Consider the following 21,686-nt stretch of genomic DNA (forward strand, 5'->3'; position numbering starts at 1 on the left):
TGACGGATTAAGATGCACGGTTTGATTATTACTGTCTGTGCTCTGAATGAGATGTAGTGGTAAACAAAGACTCCATCATCGCTACGAGGCAAAACCGGCGATATATCTTTAAAAAAAGCATTAAATTATTAATGATCTTATTATACTTACAGAATGATATGTTCAATGACGTATCCACTGAAGATATACATTGCTTTAACCTCCTTTACCTGAGGCCTCCTCATAACAATCTCTGCATCACTTGTCTCTTATTTTCCCACAGCTGACGTGTGTTTTCGTCTGTGTGATTCTGTTTGTGCGGCATGTTGACCCTTTCCTTCCCTGGAGGGGTTTCTAATTAGTGGCTAAAGACAGATGAAGGGGGGCTGCTAAGTGCCACTTTTAGCGAGGTGTTGTGGAAGCCGTGCGATTGTGCGTCCCCCCCCCCCCCCCCACAATGCCCTCAGAATTCAGGGCATCACTTCATCACTTCCCCACATGATCTCATTTTAGCGTGTGTGGCCATCTATGTGGAATATTACCCTTTTTTCCTGGTTGTTACCATCCCCCCCCACACACACACACACCCCCGGTGACTAAATGACACAGTTAAGAAATGCCACAATCAGGAATGTGAGTGTGGGGGGAGGAGAGAGAGAGGCTGTACGGACACAGCTGGGACACTGTACACACTTTTATTTAAGGACAGAGGTGTTTGTGTCAGAGAGAGAGATCGTGCAGTTTCTTCATCTCTTCGTCAGATCATAAGTTTGTGATTTTTCGCTTGTTGTAATTTCCTCGGTGCATTTATTTACCTACAACAGCCCCTCCCCAGTTTGTAAAGACAATTAAAATATCAAACCAAATTTGAAAGAATTGTCATGATATAGAAAAACATGCTCTATATCGATACAACAATGTAAAAATAAAAGCAAACGTAAGACCATCGTCAGCTTTCTTTTCTATTGTATGGGACAAACCTGATACTTCTTCTCTATAAATGGAGAATCAAAAGTTCCATATTGTTAATTGCATGTAAAACGTAATTTAATGAACTATTTTTGTTGCACTTTCCCGTCTCTCAGACAGCAGAAGCGGGAAGGAGGAAAAAGTCCCAGACCAGATTTAAACCCGCATCACATCACACACTAACTACATGCCACGTGCCTCTGCCCACCGAGCTACCAAGTCATCCTGTAAAAGTTATTCTGAAACTGCAGCTCCTCCTCCTCCTCCTCCTGGGCTAAAACAAAAACAACCACCACATATATAAAATATTTCACAGGCATCACTGGCAGTGAGGCATGTGTCAGTTAGACAAAAGAAAAGTACAATATGTTTTGCTGTTCGAGTGGAAAACCCTGTTTAACCGACATTGGATCATCGCCTGTTGACAACAAGGTTGAACTGGTTTTTGTGCACACATACCATACTCATATTGACACGGACGTGCGTGCAAACACTCACACACATGCATAGCCTCACATGCATGACTCATAAAGCATCTTGTTATGTAAATGACAGAGGGAGCATTTGAACTTGTGCTGCATGTCTTTATTTTGAATCCTCGGTTCCAAAGGCAGGTTGTGTTGGGATATTCAGACACTCATCATGCATCTCCTCCACGAGGCGTAGGATGCATTTAGACCTGCAGAGGTGGTGCAGCGCGCCCTCCGTGTGGCCGGTGAGTCCAGGAATTATCCCCGTCCCCTTTACCCGTTCCCTCTTGGCAGCCGGGGCTCAGGGGCCGTGGTGACAGACAGCTACGGCTATCAGGATTAAAGGCTCGTCAGCATTTGTAACGTCTGTAAAGCTCCACTTTTCAAACAGGTTGCAGCTCTCAGCTGTTTAAAAGAGCATTATTGTTCTGCCCTGCTGGGGTTTTAGCAGGAGCCCGGCTCCCCGACGGCCGCTGAATTCCTGCGTACTGCTTTGGAAAGTGAGTGGATGGAGTGAGGAGAGGAGGGACAAACCGACACGACGATTATCGCTGACATCATGTTCTAGAAAAGCGTCTTTCAAACAGAAAATCAATGTTTACCAGATTTTTATGAAAGATTATCACCGTTTATTTATTTTTATTCACCATGGCTGATGAACTGTAAATGTTGGCACGTGATGTTGTAGATTTACAGAAGTGTTGTCATCCTGTCAGCAGGAGATCCTCTGCTCTTACATGCAGTCATGCATCGTAATGATATGCTCTCTAATTGAAATCAGGAGGGGAAATATCCACAGGGAAGAGCTCGCTTCCGCGTGTGTGTGTTTACACCACTTTACACACACTCGAAGCAGGAAGCCGTCACGTGGCATTACAAGCGGCTCTGCATATTCAAATGCAATTGTTCAGGGCGGCTTTGTGTGTGTGTTTTAATGACATCATTCAGGTGGTAATGGGATCCCTCAAGGCTCTGTATTATCTGGAGAGCATGCAGAGTTTATTTTGTTATTGTAATTGGCTTCAAGAGGCGAGAACCTTTCAGGCGAACAGAGTGCTAAATGGATGAATTCTGGTAGGAGGGGAGGAAATACCAAATGTCTTCGTTTCTCAGCATAACAACAGTGAGGTTTCCCTTTTTCTGTGCCCTAAGCCTGCATGGGGAGTCAAGTTTAGACTTAAAAACCACAGGAAAAAATGTCCCAAGTGTGTTGTTGGTTGGACTGAGTGTTTGGAGAGGCCCGAGCATGTCGGCAAGTTTTTGCTTTTGTGTGAAGCGAGGACGTCGTGTCAAGGTGACCGGTACGAGAGAGGATTTCTTTTCTGTCATCAGGGCAAAACGGTGAACTGTAGATTTGGTAGAATATCCGAGCAGAGACATCTCACACAGTCCAGAGCAGCCGAGTGGGAAACAGTGCTGGCTCAGAGACCCAGTCAGACCCTGTGTGTTTTGGGTAATCACAGGGTTTGGTATTCTCAGCGCCGGGAGGGGCCATGCGGTCGAAACCGGCGTGCTGGAGCCTGTCCCTCGCTGGGGCCCGATACTCCTCCTCTTCATCCTCCTCATCCTTCTCCTCTCATTCACTCTCCCTGTGCTCCCTCCCCTCCTCTGCCAGTTACAGTGTGTGCTCCGACTTGTCCAGGCCAAACCGCTCCCTCTGAGGAATTCACTTCGTCTCTTCCTCCTTTTCACCCTCTTGCTCTTTTATTTCCTTTTTTTTTTTTATTTCCTCTTTTTCTTTATCATTTTTATTTGACGCCCAAAGCGTTCCTCCTTCCTCACGCACTTCTTTATGCTCCTCTCAAGCCACATAAAAGGCCTCAACACTCGCGTCCTTTGAAAAGAAATAGCAGAGGATCATTTACATTGTTTAGACTGCCAGACTAAAGATCGGGCTTTGGGCATCACAAGGATTTATGTATCTTAATCTGCCAAATATGTACTTCATATGTACTTCAGAGTATGCTTTGAAGAAATGTTTATTTGTACGAGATGAAGAGATCACATTTTCTCCAACATGCAAACGTATTTCATAAAGAAATCTGAACGTCCAAACTTGTTTTTTTCCTTGTTGGACATTTTAAGTGGAGGAGGAACACAGTAGATGTGTGGTGTAAGTCCACGCTGCCGGAGTTTCCATCACACGAAAGCATGCGGTGAGAAAGGAACAAGAGGTGGAAGGGAGGAGAGGCGATTTAAAGAAAACATGGAAGGAAGGATAAAGAGGAGTGAACGAGTGGAAGTGCCTCCAAGATGGAGAGCGCAAGATCTCCGAGAGGTTTCTTTTATAGAAGCGACTGTTTATGCCGGCCCCGCAACGCTACCACACTTCCTGCCTCCAGCCTGCCACTTCCTGTTGTTGTGTGGCCGCGTTACAGGCCTGTCAGGTCAAGTGTGTGTGTCTGTGTGGAAGGGGGACAGGAAGGGAAACTGTGGGGTGCACATTTTCGAGGGGGTTGCTGCTTGTAGTCTAGACAAGTTCACCTCTGGCTCACTAACATTAAAACACACACACACTCACACACACACACACACACACACACACACACACACACACACACACACACACACACACACACATTCTCACTCCAAACAGAATTGAAAGAAATACTAAAAAGTTTTGGAGTTTGGTGTTTAATGATAGTATTATTCAAAAGAAGTCAAACGCATGAATCAGACCGACCTTTTCATCCTTTCAGGGCACGTTCACGCCTATCTTGGGCACTTAATTTGCTTTTTTTTTAATTGTAACCCTGGAGCTTCTATTTTATTTTGGCTGAATTACGCCGGCCTGGCAAGAAAAACATGTATACCGAGCCGCACCTAGAGCGCCATAAACGTAGCTGTCTGTCCATGTTCTCTTCGGCTGAGCGCTCGTTTTGTAGCTTGTATTCATTCAGATTTGTCTTCTTATAATTATCTTCTGACTAATTGTTTCAGCTTTACATAAAAAAAAAGACTAATTACATTTTTTACAAAGTTCAACACTGGAGCTGCGGCTTGTGTTTAAAATGCTTCCGTTGTGCATTGCATTGTGGGACATTTAAAGTGAATTTAATATGCATGCTGACAGCTACGAGTAGATTTAATTTAGTCACTTTGAGAATGCGTTTAGAGTTGTTTTTAAACCCAGTCATTAGTGACTTGTGTGGAATTTAGTCACAGCTTCCTACAAAATGCCGTCGCTCTCGTGAGCTTCGACACGCTGTGAACGCTGAAGGTTTAGCGCGGCGCAGGGTTTGATTGATTGACGGGTTGGGCTGACACATGGATGATTATAGTGTTAAGCTGTCTCCCAAATGTATGATGAGCTTTATAAAAGAGTTTGGTAGTGAACATGCAGAAGAAGATAACCAAACCTCCTCCTCCTCCTCCTCCTCCTCACTCCTGTTTGGTCAGGTGATTGTGTTTGACTGACAGATGTGGGTCGTCGGAGCAGCATGAGGGTGAGAGTTCTCACGTGTGTCTGTCAGCTGAGCGAGCCGGGCTTATTGACTCGGCCTCAGGAATGAGATATTTAGAGAGCGGGTGGAAATCTGTCTTTACTCTCCACTCGGAGTTCAAATTCCCCCTGGACCTTCTCTCCCTGTGACGAGATAAAGGTCAAAACTGGGTTCCCCTCTTTGTCGGGTCTAGACTTGGCCCTCCTTGAGAGCCGACCCCCCAGGTGTGTTTATGGACTATTGTTCTGACAAACTCAGAGCGACATATATTCCTTGCTTGAAGAACCCATTTTACTTTTCATCTAAACATATCATTGTGAATCTCACTGAATCTCTCTGTGTCCACAGGGTAAGGGGCGGAGGGATGGTCTCTCCTCAGCCGGCGACAACCCTCGGCCGCCGATGGCGACCCGGCCGGGGAGGGAGGGGGTCGGCGTGGGATGGAAGGGTCCCCGGACGCTGGTCCTCCATAAGAACTCCCAGGGTTTCGGTTTCACGCTACGCCACTTCATCGTTTACCCTCCAGAGTCCGCCCTGCACACCAACCTCAAGGTGAGACCTACAGAAAGATCGAGTATCAAGATGTTGAATTATGTTGAATACAAACAGTCTTATAGACAGGACGAGTGTTTTTCTCGCTTTTAATTTAGTGTTAAGTGTCGTGAAGTTCTCTTTTCAACTTCCATGTTTGTTTTTACAGCACACATGGTCTCCATTTCATCCTAGCTGGAATTTAAAGGGTTTTTCTAAAGCCTTGCGTTTAACTCGCTGAACCCAGGACAGAGCCAATTTGAGCTCGGAGATAAAGCCAATCATACTGGAGTCGAGGATCAGTGAGCTTGAGCTGGGCAGAATGAAGTCTCAGACAAAAGGAGAGAACAAGTGGATTGGAGACAACACACTGAAGAGCCCAAGCCTTTAAAAGGGTTATTAAAAGAGGGAGGAACAAGGTTTGGAGACTAAATAAAGACACGGGCTGTTAATTGGCGAGAACAACAGAAGGAAAATCACATTTTTAAGGATGTAAAAAGCACCTCTGTACCCTGCCAGACACACTGAAAACTCCTAATTGTTTTTCAGCATCACTTCAGAGGCCTTGTTTTTAGTCTTTGGTGAATTCAGGATTGTTCTGGTGTTTTGGAATGAGCCTCGATGTGAGTGAGTGGTTATTTAGCTCTTTGAGGTGTGGGGGCAAACGGCTCCAGATGTGAAATTGAGGGATACAGAGGCTGGGGTGGGGTGAGCCAGCTGAAACAAGGCTTCTATTATTATTCTACCACCCCACCATCCAGCAGCTGCAGATAGGGAGCACAGATTGAATGAGATCTGTTGTCTTAGCCTGGTACCACTCTCTGGCAGTCAGGCCGTACCAGGCCGGCCTCACACAATAGGCCCACAGCCGGCCTTTGGCCCCGGTTCTGTACTCTGCTCCTCTGCCTCGAGGGTCACATGGTGTTTTAGGACAATCGGACCCATAGAGCCGCCCGTTCTTATCTGAAGGGCCGTCGTGGATGTCTCCCAAATTACCCAATTATCAGAGACCTACCGAGTGCATGACCCAATTGGGAATTTATTTAATTGTATGGTGTCTGCAGGTCCTGGAAGTCTTCAAGAGTCTTCAATGATATTGTGATATTCTACACATGTATACAGCCAAAGCTGATTTCAACCAATGTCCCTTTATGGACACGGATAGCGTCTGGCAGATTACAGGGTAAATCATGCACCTACCACCCAAAACATCTGCAATTTAAATGTGTCTTTCAATGAGCAAAATTACATTAGTTTTTTATATCTTCCAATAAACCCGATGAAACTTTACATTATTGGTTGAGTTTAATGTTAGGATAAGTAGTTTGTAAATACTCCCTTCGAGCTGTGGACCCACGGTGTACAGTATTTGACCCAGAGTCTTGTGCCCACCTCTCACTGTCTTCCTCTCTCTTCAATGCGTTCAGACTGGGGCTACTCCAGTTGTCGAGTGTCCCCAGCTCGGAGCTCCATTCTGGGGTCGGCAGCTCTCCTTTCTATGCCTCTAAACCCCCCACCATTGTCTGCAGAGCCAGGAATGAGCCCACTCAGCGGAGCATAAAGCCAGGCACCAGTCAGCCCACCGTGCCCCTAACCCCAAACTGTCCACTCAGCTTTGTGTGTGTGCGTGTGTGTGTGTGTGTATGTCTGTGTGTGTGTGTGGACATGATCAGATAAACTGCAGCTATCCGATCTCACCACCAGCATCCCCACTGCTGTCAGCTCCGAGTGTGTTTTTGCTTCAGTCTGGGACACATGACATCACAAGCACCTGCAGACGGTCCAACCTGAAAGTCTCAGTGTCGCTCATAAAAACAAACTGGTCTGTCCGTCTCTGGATATTTGCCTGGAGATGCCAGGGAAGTCCTCAGCATTCGTGGAAGGTGGTTAACACTCACTGACATAAAGGTTAACTCTGTTTTCTTCTGAAGTTTGCGGAGGTGTAGATATGAAGTTCTCCCTACTTTAGTCACGCTCACACATCGGACTTGTGACCGAGTAGATACGCAGGAGCTTTTCTTTAATTGTGAAAAGGGTTGGGATCAGTGGAAATTGACTCAGCATTGCAAATCTGGTCATGTTAGGGTCAAACCTCAAGTCTTCAGCATAAGCACTTCTGCTTGTGTCGATGCTGTAAAGTAAAAACCCTAAGTTACTAAAGAAGTGTAATTGCATCCTACATTAAAAAATGTAAACCCTTAACCAGCATGTGTTAATAATTCTGCTCTTTCTGCCGAAATGTCAAATGCTGAATATCCCAAGATGTTCTCCAGCTTAATGAGAGTAAAACAGATTCTTTTTATTAAACTCAAAGGTTTTTCTAGTGGTATAGTCTGTTGGTTTGGTTCTTTTGGAGATCTGGAGACTTCCTTCCATGCTCTCATTACTTCCCGTCTTGACTCTTTTTATGTGCGTGTGGAACAGTTTGACCCTACCTTTCAGATCTCCGCCGGCGCCATAAATCCTCCTCTTTATACTTTGCGTTCCCATAATTATTAATATAACATTCATATTGTTCCAGTTTTGTCTGTTCCAGTTATTTACTCCTTAAGAATGATGTCATTGGGCTATATAAATACATTTTGACTTGAATTTGAGCAGTAATTTAGTTTCTGTTCTTTGCAGGATGAAGAGAACGGAAACGGGAAGGGTAAGTGTCTCTCTTTCTCATCAGGCAACAAATGTAATGATTGTACAGTGGGATAACGATGATGTGATGAACTGGGATCTCATTTATTCCCTCCTGTCACCTCCGCTCTGCAGTCTGCAGCCTATCTGCGCCCCCTACAGGACACTATGCAGCACTGCATCTAAAGTAGCCAAGTCCAACTGCAGTTAGATGTTCACATATGAACAATTATAGGCCTGGCCAGGAAAGTCAAACACAAGTTCTCATCTTTAAGTACAGGGAGAAACCTAAAGCTAAACAGTTTACATTCATTTAGCATGTTTTATCAGTTCATCAGGTACAACCTCTGATCTTTTAACTTCCTTTTTATTGTCTTTTGTCACGCAGGGTATCAGAAAGGTCGACTGGAGCCGATGGACACCATATTTGTGAAGAGTGTGAGAGAAAAAGGTCCGGCCCACCAGGCGGGCTTGTGCACAGGTAAAGGGAACACATGGTGCAGGAGCATGAACGTCCTGATTTGCATTGGAAATCTGTTGGGGAGAGCTTGGGTCATGTGATGCGGCAGATTCAGAGAGGAAGGCGGGAATAGAAACAGACCTCTTCTCACTAGCACTAGATTATATAACGACGTGTTTTATCGTCTTTGAGTCATGTGATGCCAGATACCAGTATGACAACTCAAATGTTCAAGTCTGTTTGAATGTGACAGAGCTATTGAAGTGTTCCTGTTGTGTCTTGCTGCTTTAGAACCAGACTCGTACTCCAGTGTGCATGCTTTAACACAAGCTGTCACATCCAGAAAGTCACATGCAAACACATACACTCTGAGCACTTTGTATGTGTTTCAGCTTGCGTGAAGTCATCGTGTCTGCGTCAACACTTTGAACATCTAACGACTTTTCTAGGTTTTCAGTTCACAAAGCTGTGCTGGTGCCCTGACACCACAGCTTTGCCAATTTATGACTCTTAATGTGGGGACAAATTACTGATGGTTTGAAAGATTTTTTAATTTGAGCATTTTTTTAGAAGCCTAACCTCCTAAAACCTGATTTAAAAATATATATATATAATAATAAGGTTTTAAAAATATGATTTTATTTTACATAACTTAAGTTATTTCGATGTATCACAAATAATCTTCTCAATAAAGTTATTTATTAATTTGTTTGTGGTGGTGAGCCAAGATTGGATCATTATAAAATAATACTTTTTCTCATCTCATGTGATGAATATTGGAAATAAACATAAAACGAAGTGTAAAACCTGATCTACTTCCTGCCTCTCTTCCTGTTTGAACAGAAAATATAGGCCCCACGTGTCGGGTCTAGATCATTTTTAATATTGAAAAAGGATTTTGTAGTGAATTGAAATGCAACTTTTTTCGAGTGTTGGTCGCTGCCTTGGTCCCTGCATGTCTCTTGCCAGGAGGTCTGCACCAGCTTGAGAGCTCAGAGATCAACATACAGCCAAATGTTTTGTGTAATATGATCATATTCTGCGTCTGGCAGGAGATCGGCTGGTGAAAGTGAATGGAGAGAGTGTTCTAGGAAAGACGTACTCGCAGGTGATAGCCCTCATTCAGAACAGGTAAGACCTCCTGCCTTTCAGCACTCTGAGCCTGGTGTGTTGATCTAGCAAACCATCTGTTTGCTTTCTTTGCAAGCTTACTTACATACAGTCTCTATGTCATCAGTCGTTAGTATTAGTTGTGTCTGTCTTTTAAAAAAAGAGTAGCCTGAAGCACTCTGCACACTCACGATGCTCTACATGGTCTCAAAGACAGTTCCTGTGGTTCTGCAGAGAGGAACGTGACACTGGACTGAACACCGTAACGTTTTATCTGGTAGGGCTGGGCAATTGATCAAATTGTTATTTTCAATTACGATATTGGCTTCCAAATATTATGCAAACAAGCTACTGGAGATAACACGATTGTTGCGCCACATTTTGTTTCGCAATGATGCTCTCGTTTGGCCTTGTCTTATAAATCCAGAGCACGCCTCTCCTGCGTTACTGACTGGAATATATGGAATATAGTTTAATAGTCTAAAGAATGTCAGTAGGTTATGGCAATGCACTACAACATAGTTGATCTCATCGTTTATTGTACATATACAGTATGTATATATTATTTAGTTTCAGTATGTCGTGGAAGTGCACTAATGTTACAACATAGTTCATCTTGTTTATTTTTACCTAATTTATTTGTATTATTACTTTATAATAATTATTTAATTTTATACTTATATATATATATTATTATTATACATTTAATTCATGCATACAGACTCCAACATGCGATACCATTGCTCACTTTTTCCCAAATAAAAAGCTCTGTACACCTCAGAGCGTGGAACTCATTAGAGAATATTGTTTTGTAAGTAACATGAGGTCTGCTGTAGTACTTAATGTAAATGATAGTGAATTTTATAATGACATTGACTTTGTAAGTGTATTCAATGCGGAGCGGTTGCATATGACCGATACCCGATCCACTCTATGAAGTCGATCCCCAGCTGCTGTCTGCAGGACCGAAGCTGTTGATGCTTTATCTTAGTTAAACCTTCTGTAAATGGAGAATTGATACAGATTTTTGTGCTAAACATTTTTCTATTCCTGCGTCTTCACTTTGTATCGAGCGGGATATTAGATGGGAACTTGTTCTTCAGCTCTACGTCTCGTTTGTCTTCGTTCTGCCCAATGCTTCCCTCTTCTTCCTCCCTTGTCTTACAGTGAAACTGTGTTGGAGCTCTCCATTATGCCAAAAGATGAAGACGTGCTTCAGTTGGTAAGTGTGAGTATGGGATTTTTCACGCACCTTCTCTAAACAAACTAACCCACACATACTGTGCATTACTCACTTAGATACATGGCTTGGCAAGCAAACTGATCAGGACACTGCAGGAATATAATGTCGTGCTCGTGTGCGGCGTTTAACCTGGATTCTCCCCGTCATTGTCGAAGAATGAAGAGATTTTGTTCGAATGGCTGCCGTGACTCAGAGGCTCTGCGCTCTGTGTTTGGATTACAACACGCATTCATTAAAAGCCACTGGTATCCTGACTGTCGGAGCTTACGTTTGAAAAAAAACAAAAACAGCTCCGTGCTCGTTCACACACCCATATACTGTACAACACATTTTTGTCGCTCCACAGGTCGCTCACATGATCAGACATGCATCATCCCTCGCCCCTCCCCTTAACCTGGAGCAACATGTCAACACACAAAATGGATATCACCACATCTCAGCGATTCTTCTCAAACATGCAGAAACATCGTGCCGATAGAGCCCAACAACTCTGTTCTCCATTCACACATAGCTGCCATGTCTTAACATTATAAACCCACTCCTCTGTCCTCACACTCCTCCCCTCACTCACTGCTACGCCTGTATCTGCTGCATTCCTTGCATGACATCACCAGAGCTGCGCCTCCTTCCACACTCCCACAGGGTGGAGTAAGGCAGGGAATGAGAGGGAGGAGAGAGGAAGGATCCGACAGAGGAGAAAAAAAAAAGGAACAACAGACAGAAAACTTACGAAAAGAAAGTAATAGAAAAATAAGCAAGAGATTGAATATTTCTGGGAGAAGAAGTGCAGGTTTGAGCAGCAGGACGTTGGTAAGGATCAGACTGCTGCCTCGTCCTCTGTGTGTGTTTCTGGTGAACACAAGCTTAACACGCAACCTGAGGAAAGATTCTGGATTCTGTTGGCCGGTGTAGGTAAAACAAAACATTGTCTAACTATCTGTTTGATTTAACTTTACTTAATCAGAGTGGAAAAGAGATTTGGTGTGTTTTTGTTCTTCTGGTGCTAATGATGATGATGATGATGATGATAAGAATAAACTTTATTTGTGTAGCACCTTTCATATATGCAGCTCAAAGTACTTTACATGTTAAAAGGAATTACAGGTCAATATAAAGTGCTCCGCGTTGCAGAGAGAGCAAGCCATTTAAACTACTAACGAAAAGAAATTACAAATGCATAAAAGGTCATTTTAATCAGCTTGTAAAAAGACATTTAAAGTCACAAAAGGTCATTTAAAAACAGCATGTGGGACTCCATGTGAAACGCGCACATTGTAAGACGTGGTGCGAGTTAAAAAGATGTTTTTAACAGAGCCTGCCTCTCATGTTGTGAAGTAAGGTGTCCCAGTTTATCTCCTATTTTCTTTTTGGTGGGATTTTGAGTACCTACAAAAGCGACAGTATTTCCTATGGATAGTCTTAAAGCTGCGCAGTGTGGATATATATCCGGTATGTGTGTATACACAACATTGCCAGGGACATTTGCAGATGGCTGCTGTTTCAGTGAGTGTCGTAGCTTTTGCTCAAGGCAGTTCATGCTGTTTGCTAGCTAGCATGTGTTTGTGTTGAGAGCTGAGGCCCAGGGGACAAACTGTGGCGACGGGGTTGAGCTGATTGTGTAATGTACAGCGGAATGAATTGTCTTTCAGAGTTATGGTCTGTGTTGCCGTCAAACTTGTTTACCGTAAGAGCACATGACTTAAGGTCGCCACTGCCTCACACACTCACCTTTTCTTCAAGCGTTCATCTTGTCATGTTTTAAATCTTCCGTCCTTCCCTCCCTCTCCCAGGCTTACTCCCAGGATGCCTACCTGACAGGCAACGAACCCTACTCAGGGGGAGCTGAGTACCTCCCACCACCGCCTCCCCTCTGTTACCCGCACACCAAGGCCACGCCCCCCGCTGGAGCCCCTCTGTCTGGCTCCATGGGCCAGAACCAGCTGGATAACTGGAGTCGCTGGCCAGGCTCTTCCAGCCCCTCTTCCCCCCTGGACAACCGCTCTGCTGTGGGCAGCCCCGCCAGCTGGCAGGAAGGGCGTGCAGGTGAGCCAGGCGGCGTGGGTCACAGCAGCCCGGCCCACCGCACAGAGGAGATCCAGTACGGTATGACCAGCCAGCAGCCTCAGGGCCAGACCAGGGGGCGCTCCTACTCTTCCTCTTCCTCATCAGGCCCTTTGTCCAGCCCGCTGCAAGTCCACTACCCAAACCACCACGCTGCCAGCTCCTCTCAAGCTTCGCCACGCAAGTCCAGCTCAGCCTGGACGAGCTCTCCACCGCCCCAGCTCAGCCATGGTCGTACTGAGCGCTGCCAACAGGCGCTCTCTGACTGGTACCACAACCAGGTTCCCGAGCGCCCAGGACGCAGCATGCAGACCCGCCACCGCAGCTACTCTCAGGACCGGCTCAGCGATTCAAGGAGGCAGCAGCAGCGAACAGGCGGCTGGCCGCACAGCGCCTCGCAGGACACTCTGATGTTACTGCAGCAGTCAGGACCCGGACCCCATGGAGAGCCCTACTGGTCCTATGCAGACTGGGAGGGGGGCCCAGGTCCGGGACACCCCGCCACTAACTATACCCGGACACGCTCTGAAAACCTGCTGGCCCAGTACGATCGGCACGGCCGCTCGTTAGAGATGCTGGACCGACCAGCAGCTGGACTGGTCTCGCCTCGGTTTGAGAGGCCGACATGGCTCCAGCAGGCTCCCCAGCCGCCCCCTAGAACTGACACCTACACGAGGCAGGTGAGCCATTTCAGTACAGCACAAGCTCCTCTGATGTCCCGACACACACCGTCACATTCTAAACACCACCCCCACACTCACCCCCAGCCCCAGCCCCAGCCTCAGCCGCAGCAGGCAGCCCCCCAGAGCAGGCGGCTTCCCACTGGACAGAGCATGGACGACCAGCCGGTGGGCTACCGCAGCTACAGCCCCTCTTTTTACCGCAAGACGGGCCGCATCATGCAACAAGCCCACTCTTTCAGGGACCCTTCGTACTCTGGCCCTCACATGAACTGGAACCCAACGCCTAAAACGAGCCCCCCAGAGGGCACGACGGCACCACTCCCCGCCTCTGCCGCGTCCCCCCTTGCCTCCGCCACTCCCGAATCCCAGGACAGAGCGTACAGGCCGACAAACCACGAGAGGGAACGAGGGTCAGTGGAGGCGCAGGTGGAGGTGGCACAGATCCAGGAAGTGGTGCTGAGGCAGAAACCTCCCACCGGGCGGAGGAACGCCCATGGCATGCGTCACCCTCACTACGCGCTGCCCATGGACGGGCTAGAACCCTCTTTGTTTTCTCCCGATCCCCAGGATCCTGCCCCTGGTTCCAAGGGAGATGTAGCCCCTCGCAAACCAAACGGCAACCTCGCCCCCCTCCCCATAGAGGACGACTCACTGGCCTCCATCCCCTTCATAGGTAAGCAAGGAATGTTTGAGCTTCGTCCCGTGTCCCTCCTCTTGCACCTTAATCCACTCATAAAACCTCCAGCTGACCTTGAGATCTCATCGCTTCCATTATAAATTGTAATCCACGCCGAGTGTTTATTGAATGTTAGTGAAAGCTTAACTGAGAGGAAATGCAAAATCTATAATGCAGACAGAATTATTAGTTTGAGGGAATGTGTGCATTTCCTTAATTTCCTTCTTGTCTGACCATTGAGGCTCCGGGCTCTTCTCAGATGCAGTTTCCATTCTCTCATCGTGATTGTGTGTGTGTGTGTGTGTTTGTCTATGAATGTTTGCATTGGGTAATAGTGGCACTTCCCACAGTCTTACAGACAGTATTAGTGGATTGAATCATATTTGATGGGAGTTCCCAAATCCTGCTGCCTGCCCCTAGTCTCTATAGTCACCTCACCATGTCGAGGAAATGAGGTGGAGTCATTATTTCCTGAACGCATGTGTGTGTTTGTTTGTGTGTGTGAGCAGGGTAGTGCCTTCAGTATGTCGGCCTGTCATCATTTTCTTTTTTTCTGAACTTGTACTCAGTTGCCGTATTAGTTTTCATAGCAAACGTTAGCATGCTTACATGCTAAACTAAGATGATTACCAAGGTAAACATTATTCCTGCGAAACTTCAGCATGTTAGCATCGTCATTGGGAGCACATTGCCATGCTAGTGTTAGCCTTTAGCGTAAAGCACCACTGTGCCGGAGCACTGCCTCACAGAGCAGCTAAGCATGGCTGTAGACTTGTAGCCTTGTTCCATTTGAAGTATTGCAAGTTTGGATTTATACATTTAGAAAGTGCGACGTTTATAAAACAGAGTACGTCTGTAAAAGCTTCTGTGTATGCAGGATGTGCAGTTCTGCGTCTATGTGAGGTTGTGTACATGAATATGCACGGTAGTTATGGCCTACATATGTTGATGTCAGTGGGAGGTGATTGTGGTCATGTCCCGGCTTGTTCCCTGCTCTGTAAAGACTCACAGAGAAGGGGCTCCGCGGCCTTCATGTTGGCTTGTATCACTTGACATGTAGAGCAGCCATTAAGTCAAACCATACGCAAACGAAGTTAGTCGGTCAGGCGAGCCGTGCCTCTGTCACCCTGTCACAGCCTGAGGAAAACAACCGCTGCTTACCATAAGGCCTAATAGATTCAAATCAGCTTACTAGGGCGCTTTGACCCAACGTAGATTGACTGTCGATATTTGAGCCAAGACTTGCTTGGCCAGAAAAGGTCATTTAAAGAGAGAAGATCCGGAGGAATTGGCAAAACCAGGAGGCACCTCACTGCCGCTGTCTCAGTCCTTCTGTCAGAGCACATTCTTGCCTCGTACCTTCACGAGAATTTAACGAAACCAGGCAGTCGGAGCTGCAGGCCGGGACACGTTTAATGGTCATAAACTGAAACTAGGCTAGTTTCTCCCCATAGACAAGAATGTAGCTTTCTTCTCTTTTCTGCCTCTCTGCCTTTCTCCATCTCTTTATCTCTCTGACAGAGATGCTGATATGATCTGGGACTGTTTGGGAACATTTAATAGGCTGTTGTCATTCTTGTCTGCAAAGCACGGATGTCTGTGAGGTAGAGAGCACAAAGGCAGGCTGTGTCTGACGGCAAATATGTTTTATACGACGTCCAGTAAGTATATAGAAAATGTTTTTACTTTACAGCTCATACAATGTGAATAAAACAAGGAAAGTCTACAGATGCAGTATTTTACTCTGTACCACTTGGAGTCTTTCAACATGAATCTAAGCTGTAAATTACCAGGAGGTTTTTGTGGCGGACCTTGTGGGGAACAGTAGGGGCCCATACTCTCGTCTCCCGCCTTCAATGCAGCTATTGTGCTGCTGTGGAAGATGAAGAGGTTTGTGTGGGTGTGAGGAGGTTCAGTCTATGTCTATCTTTACTAGCTAGACCCTGGACACAACAGACCAGGACCTTCTGTCCTGCTTCCACCCGGCCTCTCGACCCCTCTGTCTCTTTTTCTAGATTCCTGGTTTCTTCTCTCTATTTAACTCGCTCAGGGTTTGTACCGACCACAATGCTGCCGCAGCACCAAGTATAGAAAAAGTTGCACAAGTTGCCGTCTAATGCTGGGTCACATTTATAGTCTTGTTTATAAATCTGAAGCAGTTATCGGATTCATCGATAAGTTGGTCATACACACAGAACGCACAACTTTAATAATCGATTGATCAGGAAATTTTGATTTGCATTTGAACTTTTTCCTGACGTTTTATTTACCAAATGTTAAATTGTGATTGGAGAAAATAATCATCAGAATAATTGTTAGTTGCTTCTTGCGTCTGACTTTTACTGATTTAACTCCAACAACTGTAAGTAAAGACAGCCTTGCTTTATGCTTGGTAAGGACATTTAAAAGGCAAAAGAATTTACTCATCCCTTAACTTGTACCCTTGGCATGTAATCTGAAAAAGTAATAATCAACAAACACAGAGATACGGTGCATTTTGTCAGTATTGCTCTCTCTTCTTTCTTCACCTCTCTTCCTTGTGCATTCCCTGAGCTCCATGTATGATGTGGGATATCCTGTCGAGTTGGGGCTGCAGTATGCTGCTCCCCTCTGCTGGTCTGTCTCTGTGTCGTGGCTCTGAGCTCACTCTCTGGCTGCCTGTTAATGACGGCCTTTGTTAAACCCACAGCCCGGCTATTTCTGGGCAGCGCTGTAAACAGGCAGATTCCTCATCCCAGATTTGGAAATGTTTTCCGCCTGATGTCGGACTCTAGTATGCACAGGAGTGAAGAATAGAACAGAAAGGGTGGACGATGGAGGACAGCCAGAGGGAAAGAGAGACATAAAGAAAGGTGAAGGATGAGGGATGATTGTAGGAAGTTGTAAGGACAGAGAGGTTGGAAAAAAGGAAATCAGAGCAGGACTGAGATGAAACGCACGCAAGAATTTGGCTTTGTGGTCTGTGGGGTGGATCTCAGAGGCTGTGCTGCCCTCTGTAGTTCCCTCAGAGAACACACTGAGGCCTTGCAGCGATTCAGTTTAAAATGTCACCGGCAGCTTCTCCTCACTTTATGCAAATATTGGGACGGTCTCTAATCTTCCCTTCAATCAGGAAGTGCGAGTGTAGGGGAGGACGTGTTGCGGTTTCATATCCCTTTGCATCCGCTGAACCCGTTAAAGACTTGCAGCCGGTCTGACCTATAAAACTGCTTTACTGTATTTGCTTTCTTGAAGCTGAAGCTGTAAAAACAAACAAAATATCAACATTCAATTACCCACAATACTCGTTTGTCCTCGTTCGGGTGGTGACATTTTCTCTTGTACGTATCCTCACATGTGTCACATCACACACTTCTTTAGATTTCATAAAGAACTGAAACCTGGAGCCAGTAAATGTCAAATCTCTGTTCCAAACCCCCACTCTGTTAGCAGCTGAATAGCTCTTCCTATGGCAATGGGAGACGCAGGTACTATCTGTAAACTATTTGCTTATTTTGGTTGCATTTGTATGTTTTTCTTCCCTGAGAAAGCTCCGCAGACTGTCAGCCTTTAGTTGCTTTAGTGGATTTGTAAATGAGCGTAGATTCTTGTGTTTGTGTTCTGCGTACATCTGACAGGAATCTGTATGATTGTTGTGTGCGTTGATTGTGCAGTTGGAAAAATGTCAAAATGAGATCAAGGAAATGGAAACTGTGAAATGAATTGTACCTCTGACGGTAACCTGTGCGGTTCCTCGTCGTTCCTCTCCCTTACGAACCTATCCTTTACCACATCCTAATCTAACCCCTTTTACTTTCCTTCTTATTCCCTTCTGACATGTTTCTCTAACACCTAACCCTACCCCCCCCCTTCCTTTCTGCTCCCCTCCTCCTCGACCCTCCCAACAGATGAGCCGACCAGCCCCGGCGCTGATTTGCGCGCCCGCCACGTACCGGCGTCCTCCGTGGTGTCAAGCGGCATGAATTCGGCGCCCGCCGTGGTCACCAGCCCCGCCTCCCCCACATTCACCTTCCCCCTCACTAGGCTCTTCTCACACGACTGCAGTGAGTGCCCCCTTCCTCCCTCCCTTCCTCCCTCCCTTCCTCCCCACTGCATGCAGCTGAAAAGTAAACTTATTTGTGGTTGATGATCCGTCTTCTTACTTCAGAGAGGGATTGATCATGCATGAGATTTTAAAACCCTCCTGGTTGGTTGTTGACGACGTTAAACATTTCAAGAGGGTGTAAGGGTTTTTTATTTTCAAAGTATCTTTGCCTATTACTGAGTCTTAAAAGTCTTGTTTCCTCAAATGAAGTGGAAACATTTGCAGTTTCTAATTCAAATTGTTTGAAGAATTCTCCAGAATCGAATGTAAATCTTTGTAGTTTGTAGTTCAGCAGTTTGACAGATAACAGATAATGCTGTTTTATTTTATGATACTGACTTTATGATATAATTCTTGCTATGATTTTTATTGGAAACGTGTTGAAATATTCTAACTGCACTTCAAAACAAGACATTCGAGGCTCAATAACAGACATGGATCCTTGCAAAGAGGAGGTTTTTAGCTGGTGCTGTAACATATGTGCATGCCGTATTTGTAGATTGCACGTTTGTCTTAAAGAAAACCGTACAAACATGTTTGTTCGGAATTAGTTTGGTTGTTTTTGAAGCTTCGCACGAAGCCTAAAACAGTCAGTGTGTTTCAGATGTGACACATTTAGACTTGATGCATGATATGTTCGTTTAAACAAATGCATGTCAGTTTATGTTTACGGAGGCTACACCTGCATGCCAGTGGTGAGAAAAGTGATCAGAGTTGATTTAATCCAACCCACCAGCTCATCTCCCCGCCGCACCATCCAACCACGCCACTCAAACCCGAGAACCTCCTCCCGCTTCCTCCCCCACTATCCCCTCTCCTAATCCAACACCGTCCCCTCTGGTGATTGGCATTACATCAACATTCTGTCTTTCTGTCTGTCTCTCTCTCTTTGTTTCTCTTTCTCTCTCTGCTCATTCATCCTCTCATCGAGCAGGCAGTATTAAATCCGGTCGCCGTTCCTCCTATGTTCTAGCCATCACCACCGAGCGCTCCAAGTCATGTGACGAAGGACTCAACACGTTCAGAGAGGAAGGCCGAGTCTTCTCGTGAGTACCGTCCGGCTGGCTGGGATTTAAAACAGCAGGCATTTTATTTTATACATGTGCAGTGAGGCATTTTTGACAGTCTTGTTGTGTTGTTGTGCTTCACAGGAGGCTACCAAAGAGAGTGAAGAGTTTCTTCACAGACGGGGTGAGTTCTTCAACTTTTGATTCTTCTAACTTTTATCGACTTGTAGGCAGTTAACAAATAAAGGCTTATAAAGTTCATTTTAAGACTTTTTATATAAACAGTGGCTATGTTCAATCACAATCGTAAAAAAGAAGCACCTACAGTAAGTGATCCACATAAATGCTTCCTGATGTTTCGAGGTTTACGTGAGCCTGTGCCACAGTTACAAGATGATGGTACATTGAATTTCTCTTCATTTCCTCTTCACCTTGGAAGTTGAGAGTCAAAATTACTTTTGCTTTTGTCATAAAACTGTTGAAATGTTTCCCTGTGATGGGCTAACATTTAGTGTAACCGCAGCACAAGTACTGGTGAGTCATAAAGTCACTCCACTGACTCAGTAATGTCGGCTATACTGGTACATTTATGATTTCTAACAATAGAGTGAGGCTGTAGCAGCAACACTGCTCAGTATATTGCATGAAGCACAGGTGTGTGTGTGGAAAATGTGTTATTTTTTACATATTCTTTCCTTTTCCAGTCACTCGTGTTTATCTTCTGGTCTCTCTTTGCCTTTTGCACATCAGACAGTGTAATAGATATTTACATGTTTGCCGTTAAGGTGCTTTAAACTTGAATCAAAACAATGTAGCTACTCAAGTGAGACTTATTCAGTCTGTGTCAGCTCTAATACAGCTGTGTCAGGAATCATTTTTAAAGGCAGCATTTGGCAACTTACAGTACAAAGAGGCAGAGAGATAGTTGCTGCCTCAGCTATTGATGCATCAGTTGCAACATGATGTAATGTTGCAAGAGGAGAAGTCTCAAATTATGGCAAAATATACCGACGACAGACATAACATAGATTTATGCACAAGGACCAGATGCACGTTTAGTGTTTGTAGAGAATGTTAATATACAACACCAGGAGGCTTTAAAGCATCAACAAACATTCTGAACATTTCCCTGTTTGTGTTTCAGTCTCTGGACAACCTTGGGACGGCAGAGGAGGTTCGATCTAAACGCCACTCCACCTCAGAGCTGGGGAACATCACTTACAGCGACGTACGGCGAGAAGGATGGCTGCACTTCAAACAAATCCTCACAGAGAAGGGCAAGGTGGGCTCAGCAAGCTGATAACTGATTGCAGAAAAAGCATTGAAAACAAACAAACACTCACATCTCATCTTTCCTTCGCAGAAGGTGGGCAGCGGCATGCGTCCGTGGAAGCGAGTCTATTCTGTGTTTCGCTCCCATTCGCTGTTCCTCTACAAGGACAAGAGGGAGGCGGTGCTCCGTGGGGCCACGATCGGAGGTGCGGCCGAGGACGAGCAGCCAATCAGCATCCGGGGCTGCTTGGTGGACATCGCGTACAGTGAGACCAAACGGAAGCACGCCGTGCGGCTGACCACACAGGACTTCTGCGAGTACCTGCTGCAGGCGGAGGACCGGGAGGACATGCTGGACTGGATAAAGGTCATCAGGGAGAACAGCAAGACAGACAGCGAGGTCAGAGGTCGCACCTTCACCTGCCGGACTTTAACCTCCACTGTGACTGTGTAGTTTTAACGCAGGTGTGTTTGTTCGTTGCAGGAGCTCGGCTTCTCCAGACAGGCCCTCATCAATAAGAAACTGAATGATTACAGGAAACAGAGGTGAGTCATCTAATAATAATAACAGCGTAATGAAGCTTCCATTTACTGCACTCATCTGTCGTCAGGACTGACAGCTTGAATTAAACCCGTCTCTCTGTCTCCCCCTGCAGTCCAACAGGCAGCAAGCCCGACTCCTCTCCCAGGATGCCCCGCATGAAGCCTCCCTTCCTGCTCACCAAGGCTGAAAACGCTGCGGGGGCACCGCGCTCCCCCAAACCAGATGGCAAAGGTCAGTGTCAAACCCGCTGTGTGGACTCACTACTCATTTTCATTATTATTATTTAAGCTATATTCCCTTGTGATTGTACTATTTGTGATTCTTTGACCCGTCTTCTAGAAACAATGTGTTTTACGTTACAATCTGCACGTTACATATTTGCTCAGATATAAGTTGACGTCCTTTTTAAGCAATATCTCTGCAGATGTTCCTGACTTAGATGAGAGCCTTTTAATATAAGACCTGGGTAAAGCAGGAAGAACATTCTGAGGCTGTGTGTCCAGGGAAGTGTTAAGGTTTTGTTCCA

At 45.6% G+C, this 21,686-nt stretch overlaps 1 protein-coding gene across 8 annotated transcripts in view; it reads left to right on the top strand.

Annotated features, from left to right (window-relative positions):
* The window catches only part of arhgap23a (Rho GTPase activating protein 23a), a 60,619-nt gene that overhangs the window by 30,572 nt on the left and 8,361 nt on the right, over positions 1 to 21,686 (top strand). For 3 of the 8 annotated variants that reach the window (XM_029438718.1, XM_029438710.1, XM_029438711.1), the window contains exons 2-14: positions 5,210 to 5,413; positions 8,018 to 8,042; positions 8,409 to 8,501; positions 9,533 to 9,611; positions 10,758 to 10,818; positions 12,624 to 14,250; positions 18,141 to 18,296; positions 19,272 to 19,383; positions 19,489 to 19,528; positions 20,489 to 20,626; positions 20,708 to 21,016; positions 21,101 to 21,162; positions 21,273 to 21,391. In XM_029438718.1, the coding sequence (XP_029294578.1) occupies positions 5,210 to 5,413; positions 8,018 to 8,042; positions 8,409 to 8,501; positions 9,533 to 9,611; positions 10,758 to 10,818; positions 12,624 to 14,250; positions 18,141 to 18,296; positions 19,272 to 19,383; positions 19,489 to 19,528; positions 20,489 to 20,626; positions 20,708 to 21,016; positions 21,101 to 21,162; positions 21,273 to 21,391 (3,025 nt within the window). Of the gene's footprint in view, positions 1 to 5,209; positions 5,414 to 8,017; positions 8,043 to 8,408; positions 8,502 to 9,532; positions 9,612 to 10,757; positions 10,819 to 12,623; positions 14,251 to 18,140; positions 18,297 to 19,268; positions 19,384 to 19,488; positions 19,529 to 20,488; positions 20,627 to 20,707; positions 21,017 to 21,100; positions 21,163 to 21,272; positions 21,392 to 21,686 lie in introns of all 8 variants that reach the window. The other 5 variants (XM_029438713.1, XM_029438712.1, XM_029438714.1 and 2 more) reach the window with 5 other exon arrangements.

Source organism: Cottoperca gobio, chromosome 8 (assembly GCF_900634415.1).
Source record: "Cottoperca gobio chromosome 8, fCotGob3.1, whole genome shotgun sequence".
Taxonomy (NCBI): Eukaryota; Metazoa; Chordata; class Actinopteri; order Perciformes; family Bovichtidae; genus Cottoperca; species Cottoperca gobio.